Source organism: Lutra lutra, chromosome 6 (assembly GCF_902655055.1).
Source record: "Lutra lutra chromosome 6, mLutLut1.2, whole genome shotgun sequence".
Taxonomy (NCBI): Eukaryota; Metazoa; Chordata; class Mammalia; order Carnivora; family Mustelidae; genus Lutra; species Lutra lutra.
In genome coordinates, this window is record NC_062283.1 from 84,332,347 (window position 1) to 84,343,635 (window position 11,289).

Here is an 11,289-nt window from a genome sequence, read left to right on the forward strand (position 1 = left end):
TATTTCCAAGTTTCAATTATTAAAGGAAAAGGAGGAGATTTCCATTTAAGAATAAAATACATTTACTCAGTAATCATTGAAATGGACGAATCCGGCTTACAATCCTGCTTAGTGGTGGGGTTCCACAAAGACAGGGATTCTAAGGGAACATTATGAAAAAGAAACAATCCAAACACTTAACTATGACTATGAAAAGTGATGTGAATTAGGATGCAACTAATATTGCTGAAAATTAAATTACACAATATTTGAGCTTCAGGAGACATTAGAGCACAAACAGTATGAAACCCTAATTTTCTATCTGAAACTCTGTGAGATACAAAGGAATTCAAAGATTGCCAAAATAGTCTCACCCGGCACTGGCAGATGGCAGAACCAGGAGAGGATTCAGAAATCCCAGCTTCTGTGCTCTTTTCCTTCACCTCTGTATCTCCTCTGTCTCAATGAAGTAACAAACAAGGAGCCTAATATTTTCACAGAATTTTAACTTATCCAAGGAATATTCAGTTGACTTCATTCTCTCCTTTTCCTACACTCTCCTATAGAAACACTGAATAAAGAAGGACTTTATTTCTTTTTGAATTAAGAAGTTTTTTGTTTTCCCCACCACTCAAACCATGGTGCCCTAAGAAGCATGTCCACAATCTCATGACACCACACAGCCCACTGTCACAGCACCATTCATCCTTCCTACCCCTTGCCTGCCTTCAGCTAAAGAAGTCATTCTTGGTACAAATCAATAGTGCGTGTCCGAGATGAGAAGATCTCCCAACTCAGGCAGAGTTTCAGTGCCTTTCTGAACCATCTGTAGGAAAAAACATAGATGATAGGGTTGCAGGCTGAGTTGAAGTAAGCAAACCAGATAAAGATGTCAAAGATCAGTGGTGGTGTGATGAAGTTAAGAAGGCTGTCAACCAGCGTGTCAATGGTGAAGGGAAGCCAACACAAGAGGAATATCCCCACAGCGATGCCCAGAGTCTTGGCAGCTTTTCTTTCACGTTTGGAAGCCCCAGCCAGGTTTTTGCTCAAGGTGTTGATCTGTTGGGCCTGCCTTGTGGCAACCACAAAAATCTTCACATACAAGCTGATCATGATGAGGCAGGGGAAAAAGAACATAGGAAAGTTTAGCCAGCCCCAAAACTTATTGAATAGCAGTTGGCAACTGCCAACACAAGGCATCTCTTCCAGCCACTGACTGAGTGCATTCTCTACCACATCTGTGTAGAGGAAGAAGGCAGTGTAAACTGCTGGGATCCCCCACCCTGCCAGGATGTACCTGACGGCCACCCTGACCGTGAACTTGGAGGGATAGATCAGGGGCTCACAGATGGCACAGTGGCGGTCTATGGAAATGAAACAGAGATGGAAGATGGAGGTGAGGCAGAAGAGGGTGTCCAAGTAGGTATGCAGGTGGCAGAGGAAGTCTCCAAAGTACCAGCAGCTCTCTACTGAGCGAACGATGCTGAGGGGCATCACTAGTAGACCCAGAAACATGTCAGCCAGGGCCAGGGAAAGCAGTAAGAAGTTGGTGGGAGAGTGAAGCACTTTGAAGTAGGACACAGCAAACACCACAAACAAATTTCCTAGGACCGTAATCACCATGCCTAATGCACAAGCCAGGTAGATGGCCAACCGAATGTCCAGAGGATGGATTGTCCTGGGGCAAGACCCGTTCACCTGGTAGCAGAATGTTATGGAGAGTTCTTCAGCACCTTGGATGAGGACAGCGCTCATTTATGATTTCTTCTTTTCCTCTCTCTCTGGGAACTGGCCACCTGTCCCACCCCCCAAAAAAGACATAGAGGAGAAACTGAAGAGCGGTTTGGAACCTAGTACAATTTCCTCAGGTACTGAATAAAATGTGCTCCAAAAATCAAAGCAACATGGGATTTAAGATCTCTCAAGAGTCACTTCTCTGCTAACTCTGTTTTGTCTGACTGGGCACTTTTGAAATTAATGTAGACTATATCTTTAAGGAAAAAGAAGAAGAATGTAAGTTAAATGTTCCCACAAAGACAAAACAGGCAATGTCACAGTAGCATTATACAATTATTGAGAGGGTGCCTCTGCCATTTTGATAATTGCACCCATTGTCAAGTGTAAAGTGAGACTTTAAGTTATAAGTCTGAACCAAAGGAAGAATTCATTCTTTGTAACAAATCATCACTTGGGGAAGGAGTAACTTCTGGCTCCTCCCTTCAAGACTTAAATAAAATGACAGTAAAATCCACAGCTTACGATTTTTAATTACATGTCACCTTTTCCTAGAAAATCATTCAAAATGCAAATAATTAAAAGAATAGAGAATGACCTGATTTCAGTTCTGCTGCTGCACAATTCTTAAAGAGAACACACATTGTTTATACATCTCTAAAGAGCTATGTGATTTGAAAAAGTATTTCTTCTATCTTAACACTAACCTGTGAAATTTTAAACAAGTTTTAATAAAATGAATTCAACATTTCTAAGCTGCTTACATAGGTAGGAATCAGAATCACTTCATCAGAAGAAGCCCTCTTATAGCAGGTGAACATAGGTATGTAGAATTCTCTCCCAGCAGCAAAGATGACAGATGTGCAATCAGGATATGATTTTATACTCCAAATAGAAACTAGTCCTCAGTGTGTATGTCACACAAATGAGGGCTAGAGGAGCACCAAGGGACCTAGTTTGCACTATTCACAAGCCTCAGTAGTTTGAGGCTCCTGCTTGGGACAGGATCACTTATCCTGCCAATTAATTAGAGATCATTAAAGACACTGGTTTTATATGTTCTTTAGTTTTATTTTTGGTAAGTTTCATATATCCCTTCTGCTTTAGGATTATTCGTGTACAATTTTTTCAACAAAATAGTTGAGAATAATTGATCATAATCCCTTTGGTTTTTGACCTCCACATTGGATTCATCATTTTTTTTTTTTTTTTAGCTCTTATGTTTATCTTCGTTAGAGAAATCACAGTAGATGAAAAAGTGCCCTGAACACAGCAGTTAGATTCTGGTTCTGTTACTGCCTACGTCATGATTTATACCCTTCATCCCTCTCTCTCCTAATTGGTAAGAATACCTATAATTAGACTTACATGTCCCTACTTCACATGGATATGGAAAATAATATATTCAACCATATTCTGCACTCTCTGATTCTTGGTACCAAACCTCCAGAGGATGAAATGCCTCTTTATGGCCTTAGAGAGATCATTACACAATATAAGTCAAAATGACGTTGCAAAAATGACATAATGCTAAAGGTGACAAGAGATTACATCTGCCAGCAGAGTCTTTCATAGAAGGTGTAGAGGTCAAAAAGAATGAAGGAAAGAAAATGGAGAAAAAAAAAAGAAGGAAGTTGGCAGGCATCTCTACCTTCTCTACAAAGCCTAGGCTAACCTCAGTAGTGATTGCTGGAAATTTGCCTCGTACCAAGTCCATGTTCACGGAAACAGATTTCTGACTCCAGAACTTGATAATCAGACCAGGAAGGATCCTGCGTTACCACAAACCATGACACCCTTCAGTTTATAAGACATAGTCCAGGGGCGCCTGGGTGGCTCAGTGGGTTAAAGCCTCTGCTTTCGGCTCAGGTCATGATCCCAGGGTCCTGGGATCGAGCCCCACATCGGGCTCTCTGCTCAGCAGGGAGCCTGCTTCTTCCTCTCTCTCTGCCTGCCTCTCTACTTGTGATCTCTGTCTGTCAAATAAATAAATAAAATCTTTAAAAAAAAAAAGACATAGTCCATCTGCGATCAGCCAGGAAGTCTTACAGTTCTAAGTTTATGTGACCAAGAGTGTGTGAAAAATAGGAACAAATCCCTTACAAATAAAATAAGGCCTGAAGGAGGAAATTCTCTCTTAAAAAAAAAAAGTTTTGTGCTTTTTTGTTTGTTTGGGGGGATGTATTACATCAAATCTGAAATGCAATATGCAATCACAAGTCTATTTGGAGATACAGAATTTAAAAAGACTATTTCTAGTTTTGTGATCCCTAGATCAGAGATTACCTAATTCTCTGCACCCAGTTTTCTCATCCATTAATTGAGTATAATACACTACCTACACCAGAGTTTTATCATGACGATGAATGAATGTTAAGAACAGTTCCTGTCACAGAGTAAGCAGAATTGGACAGACAAGAGTGTGAGTGGATATTGGTTCAGCCCCTGTGTCAACCCTCCCAAGTTAGGGCTCTTGTCCCCTCTTCCACTCACTTTCAGAAATACATTCCAGTTACATAACAGCTAGGAGCAAAAGTCATTGGCGTCTAGAGCCTCTAGGTTTTCTTGCTTATCTCAGGACTCAGTGATGTTCCTTTCCACCAGCTTTCCCCAAAGGGCTATTTATTTTAAGACATAGGAAATAAGGGTAAGTGAAATGTTTATGAGATAGTCAAAGTGTTGTTTAGATTTAGGATTTTAACAATTAGTCTTGCTATTTTAATATCGCTAAAGTCACTATTCTAGGCCACAAGACAGGAATATTAGTGTTTTCCTGCCTAAGCAATGTCAGACTCCCTTGAAATAAACTATGAATTTTGGTCCAGTAGAGAGAAAGGTGACTAGGCAACATTCTAAAAAAAAAAAAAAAAAAAAAAAAATCTAACCAATAATCTCCAAGGAACGTGTAAATCTATAGCAATGTTAGGGACAAGGAGTTAGTAAGTGTTTAAGAATTGCCTCTGCTCGTTTTTGTAGTCTAAAACAGCAATCACTTTTGATGACTAAGGTCTGAGGAAGTGAGGGCTTTCTTTTCTTTTATTTCCTTTTCCTTTCCTTTCTTTTCTTTTTTTTAACAGAAAGAATTGTAAAAAAAAATTCCCTTGAAGATAAATAAATATATAAGCAATTATTTTAAGGAGTATAAATTTTCCAGTTTTTAGTAGCCCCTCTGTAATCCATAGACCAATTAAACGCATATGAAAGGAAAAACTTAGGTAGCAGTAGATGAGGTAAAAACCATGGGATTTATCAAGAGATAGACCTGGCTTTGAATCTTATAATATTGGAGAAGTTGCATAATCTCTTAAAGGAACTGGGGTTTGAGCTAGAGGTTATAGGGAATGCTAAGATTAGATATTTCAGTGGTTGGAAATGGCTCCCTTGTTCAATCTGATGACACATTGCTTTGACAGTTTTCCCTATACCCCAAGCTGGGCAAAAATTTCCTCCTCCATATTCCCATAGCTTATTGTGCCTGGCTCTATCACAGAACATATTACCATGTTGGGTAATTAAGTGGCTATGTCTCTCCTATTAGACCGTAACTCCCTTGAAGCCAGGATTTCAGTTTTATTCATCTCTGAACCACAAACACTCAAAGCAGCCCCTGGCACATAGTAGATGCTCAGTACATGTTTATTGAACTGAGTGGTTTTCAATACAGAGAGCACGGTGTCCATGGCAGCCATCGTCCTCCTGAGATAATGGCTGCTCTAGTCAACCTAGATACCTTCTGGAAAGAACATTGGATTTGGAATAATAATGGAATGATTCACTTTTCCTAGGACTAGCCACCTCCCACTAGGGAAGAGCTTGTGGTGGTGTTTTGAGTAATAATTGAGCTGATGTTCACGGGCATATTTTGTACATGACAGAAGTTCTTTATGAAGGTAAGGAGTGATTATGATTGCAACAGAAGCTTCCACTTGCTCTTTCATTTCTCCTCTGTTTAGCTATGCTTTTAGTGGGCAAAAGAAAATGCTGGCCTGCAAAAAGGACCTGTGGCCTCAGATCCGAGTTCCTTGATATTGTCGCATGTTTTATGCTATTCTGAGATCAAACGACAAAATGAGTTATGTACTGAGTGAAGGGCTGCCCTTCCTGTTCAGTCCCTAGGTTCTAGCAGTTCAACCACCTTGTTGAATCTCTTAAAGAGGAAGGAAGACTCATCACGGAAAGCCGATGGTAAAACGTTCCTGCCACCCTGCAGTGCTCTATTACCCCATCAGGTGCAGGAAGGAGGTCTCGCTCAGCCTAAAGCCTGAGTTGAGGAACTCCTCCTGCTGCTTTGATTCTTCAAACAGAAGGAGTACCCTAGCCTCTGGCATGTTGCCTTCAGGATTAGGGGCAGAGGATATAGCCTCCTGCAGGACTGTATTCCTGCAACCATTAAAGAATAAACCAATACTCCACTAAGCATCTCAAAACCCAATTTTGATTTCAAATCCTGTCCTTTGATAATAATAATAATAATTTGCTGAAACATCTCAGGACCTAAATATGCTATATTCAAATGACCAAATAATAAATACAGTCCTCAGGAGACACTTTTTAAAAAATATATCTATTTATTTGAGAGAGAGTGAGAAAGAGAGCACACAAGCAGGGAGAAGGGCAGAGAGAGGGGGAAGCAGACTCCCCGCTGAGCAGGGAACCTGATGTGGGGCTCCATCCCAGGATCCAGGGACCATGACCCAAGCCCAAGGCAGATGCCCAGTCAACTGAACCACCCAGGTGCCCCACTGGAGCTTCTTAATATTCAACAGAACATGTAGATCCAGAGAGTACTGGAAATTCTCAACCTGATAGAGATATTATTAAATGTGTTTTGGAGTAATGAGTCACTCCCAATAAATAGTTTACAGTGAGGATAGAGTCAAAAAAGCAAAAACGTTCCCAATAGCATTTAAGATTTACATATTTGTGTGTATATATATGTATATATGTATATATTATATTACATATATTTATTATGTATTATATGAGTATATTAATATATTTATATAATTTATGCATAACTATACAAAATTATATAAACAATTTTATACATAATTATATAAAGTGTATAAATTATATAATTACATATAATTATATGATTATATGTATTATATGATAATATTATGTATAATTATATTAAAATTTATATAAATATATATATAAACATTAGAAACCTCTAGGGTTAAGATGTCTTGCCTGGATGTGTGATGTCATTTGGCCAGATCATAGAATGGAGGGGTTTGCTTAACCAAATATTCTGATATTACTATAAGAATTATTGTAATAAAATGCACTTAACATTAAAACCTCTGCTAATGGTAACAAGTTTTCCCTTTTCAACTTATCAGTGTCTGAAGGTTATCATTCTGAAATGCAACCTTCCTTCCTGCAAAAGTAGGCCAAGTTATAAATAAAATGCATCAGCTGCATATAAACAGTTCTAAGTTTGCAGATATATTCTACTTGGCTGGAAGAGTCCTTCTATTGAATATCTGCATTTGAGAAATTTCCCAATCTGCCATTACAAGATAGTGAGCAATATTTCTATATGACCAAATCGTTCTATGAAGCACTTCCACTAGTGAGTCACTAGGAAAGGGAAGGGGAGATCTTATTTCTATTCTCAGGAAGCTCACTCTATGAGCATGAAAGCTTCATTTTAAAGGTTGCAAATGTTTCTGAGTCAGTAAGTCATTTTCCTCTAAGCACCTCTATTGGCCCTGTCCCCACGTTCCCTAATAGAATATTGTACACATATGACCAAAGAGAACAGGAATTAAATTCAGATCCCTTTCTTCTTTATAAGTAGGCTCTTTCTTCCATCTTCTCTCCCACTTGAGAAGGAGCCCCCACTTGTCTAACCTTATAATTATTTATTTCTGTGAATTTGAGTAATTCTCATTTTCTTCAGAGTTTTTATGTTTCTGTTATCCAGTGAACATGTTCAAAGATTTTTATGGAAATGGAACCATACCAGACACTGTGGGATACAAAAATAGAAAATAGAAAGGTACAGCGTCATACAAAAGAAGCTTCTAGTCCAGTGAGGAACCAACACACCTGTGTACTTTCAACTCTGTTACAAAGCTGGAATCAGAGAAACAGGTTTGGGGTGTGGTAGGGTGCCCATAGAGGGAGGATGCTGGATACGTTGAGTTTGAGATCTTGATGGAGCATTCAGAAAGATACTTCATTGGTAATAAGAAATGAGGGACTCAAGTTTGGAAGAAATGATATAGCTGGAAATAAATATATTTGAAAGAAGTCTACATAGATGTGAATATTGAGGCTGTGCGCTTAGCTAAGGTTAAAGCGGGACTTCTCAACCACGGAACTGTTGAAGTTTGGGGCCAGATAACCTTTTTTTGTGGGGGCTGCTCTGTGCATTGTAGACAGCTGAGCCGTATTCCTCAGCTCTACCTTCTAGATGTCCGTAGCACTTCCTCCCTGACTGTGAAAACCAAAAATGTCTCCTGACATTGCCAAAGGTCCACAAGGGGTAAATCTGTCCCTGGTGGAGAAGAACCACCAAATTAGAGAGACAGGGTGATGGTGTGAAGGGTGAAAAGAAGATTGTAAAGGACAAAATAAGTTTATGGGGTAGAAAGAAGAGAAAGAAAGAGACATGAAGAGACATTTGAGGCAGTAAGTATTATCCTAGGACTCTGGGGTAGGGCAGGAACTTCAGTTTGTGAATGAAGATCGAGCTTGGTGAATAATTAGTATGTACACACAGACACTCAAAGAGGTGGAAATACCACCTATATGTTTATACCCATGTTCTCTCTCCATATATATGAGTATATATATATACATTATATATTGGGAGAATGAAAAAAATATATTCCTAAACTCTTTCTTTATTCATTCTTCTTATTCAAAAAAACTTTAATCAAAATATCACAAAACTCACATCAATCCTTTTTGAAAGAGGTTTAAGTCAAAACCACCACCACCAACCACCAAAAAAAAAAAAAAAAAAAAAAAAAGAAAGAAAGTAGCTGCGCCTGTCTGCTTCCTTCTCCCCTTCACATTCACATCACGCACATGCTCAATAATCTAGGTTCCCAGTGTACTCAAGCTCACTCTCCCACTCCTCTAAGATATAACAATAATCTTAAGAAAGACTTAGATTAACCCAGCGTGGCTGCCAGTGAGTGTGAAGATCAAATAACTGTGTCTCCTCCTCTGATGTTTACAAGAAAAAAAGAGGATCCCCATTTGATTTAAAACAAAAGGATGAAATTCCAAATCCTTTGTAAATTCAGGAATCAACAGAGAGTTTCTTTTTATTGGAGATGCCTTCCCAGAACCCCAGAAATGGACCAATTTGGTAGCTCTGGTACACCCAGAAAGCTAGATCTATTCCTCCTGTTTAGGTGTCCAACACCAACACGAAGACTATCTTTATCCAGCAAGTCCATGACCCTCCCTTTGGGGGAAAGAGCATCCAAGATTCCCTGACCAAAAAATAATTTTGGAGAATGGAGAACATTGACTAAGCATCTGCAGGAAATAGGTTTAGGGTGGAAGAGTCAGGCTGGAAGATGGTTCCCGTGACAATCATCCTCAAAGCCTTGCGAAACCGGGGATAAAACATACTGTATATAATGGGATTGAAAGTGGAATTGAAATAACCCAGCCAGAGGAAGGCATTGTATAAATCTTCAGGAGTTGTAAAATTAATGAAAGGGTCTGTGATCGTCAAGACAAAAAAGGGCAGCCAGCACAGTACAAACACTCCCATGACTATGCTTAAAGTCTTGGTGGCCTTGCTTTCTTTCTTGGATGATACTTTCATTTTGCTTTCTGACCCTGCCTGTTTCCTGGTAGGACCCATGCCAATTTGCCTAGCATGCTTCCTAGCTACTGTGAAAATGTGTACGTAAATCCCCACCATTACAGTCCCAGGGAGAAAAAAGGCTATAAAGGAGGCCAGCACCCCCCAGAGCTTGTTAAATATCAATACACACAAACCTGTACAGTCAATGGCTGCAACAAAGTCTTCTGCACCAATTATGTTGAACTCTGAGAATACCAGGCCAAAGGCAAAAAAGATGGGGATGGACCAACTGATGAACAGAAAGACCTCTATCACAGGGATGGTAATTTTGGTGACATAATGCAAAGGGTCACAGACAGCATAGTAGCGGTCCACAGAGATGAAGCAGAGGTGAAAGATAGACGTGGTACAGAGCATGATGTCACAGCAGCTGTGGACTTTGCAAAAGAGGTCTCCAAAATACCAGCAGGACTCGATGGACCTGACCATACTGAAAGGCATGACCACACAGCTCAACAAAAAGTCCGTGGTGGCCATGGAGAGGATCAGGAAATTGGTTGGGGACTGGAGCTGCTTGAAGTGGGCAATGGAAATGATCACAGCCAGGTTGCCCATCATGGTCATCACTATAGCACCAATCATGACAATGTACATGGTACACACACTCAACACAGACCTCACATTTCTAGGGCATGAGTTGTTGACCAAAGCAAAGCAAAATTGTACTTCTGGAGGGTTCCAAAGATCAGGTGAATTCATCGTCTTTGTCCTGTGGATACTATTAGTCTTTTCCAAAAATACTATGTTTCTCTCCATTCTATAAAAGAAAGAGGAAAAATAATGAAAATTGTTTTTGGACAAATTTTCTGAAAGGCCCAGCTAGCTGCAATTCTAATCCCCAGTTGAACTCCCTATCTACCAGGAGCATTGCTTCCTAAATTTTAATGTACACAGGAATCCCCTAGGGATCGTTTCAAAACATAGATTCTGATTCTGGGATGGAGGTTGAGATTCTGCATTTCTCACTGGCTCTCTGGAGATGCCTCTACTATTAGTCTAAAGACTGTCCCTTAACTCGGAAGGAACTAAAGACAACGAAATGAATATTGTCACCCAACGTCTAAGTAACCCAGTTATAACCACCTAAGCAACCTAGGTAAATGCCCATGTTCTGGTTGCACTAATATGCAGCCCTTACTCGGGATTCTAAATCTAGAGACAGATCAAGAATCCCCTCAGGAGTAACCAGGACCTATGGAACTATTATTCAGTGTTTAGCTCAAACAATAATTACAGTCTAAAGATTGTGCTTTTTTTCATTCCTTAATTTCTCTTGTGGGTATTTGCATATGCTTTGAATCCTGTTGCTTGTTATGTCCTATTCAATTTAAGAAACATTTCTCTTTCCAATGTGAACAATATGGTTTTTTGCATTTAGGGCAATTAATGATAAACTGAAAATGTGCTAAAGCCTACCAAATTATATGCATGAGTAATCTCTGAAAAAAAGGAGGAGGAAATACTGAAATGAAAGATTCTGTAAATCTCATGGGTTATCTCCTTTCATATAGCAACTGCATCCATGAATTCAAATTTAAGTTGAGGTCTCCCGTCCACAGATTGCAAGGCTTCTATTGGTAACAAATTTGACACACAAGGGTGCTCATGGTTTAAACTGACACTTTACATAATTTATGCTGTTGCCCTGAAAATGGAGAATAATGAGACTGACTTACTCAGAGTAGGACTGAGGTTTGATTTGTTTTTCCGGGGACAAGACTGGATGTATGACTCTG

The 11,289-nt window shown here is 39.5% G+C and overlaps 2 protein-coding genes across 2 annotated transcripts; both read right to left on the reverse strand.

Moving 5' to 3' along the window:
* Positions 1 to 720: 720 nt before the first annotated feature.
* On the reverse strand, positions 721 to 1,734 carry LOC125102876 (trace amine-associated receptor 5). Its single transcript, XM_047734478.1, has one exon. The coding sequence runs from the start codon at positions 1,732 to 1,734 to the stop codon at positions 721 to 723; it is 1,014 nt and encodes a 337-aa protein (XP_047590434.1).
* A 7,474-nt stretch (positions 1,735 to 9,208) lies between these two features.
* On the reverse strand, positions 9,209 to 10,252 carry LOC125102752 (trace amine-associated receptor 4). Its single transcript, XM_047734225.1, has one exon. It carries the CDS (start codon positions 10,250 to 10,252, stop codon positions 9,209 to 9,211), a length of 1,044 nt encoding a protein of 347 aa, XP_047590181.1.
* Between the last annotated feature and the right edge of the window lie 1,037 nt (positions 10,253 to 11,289).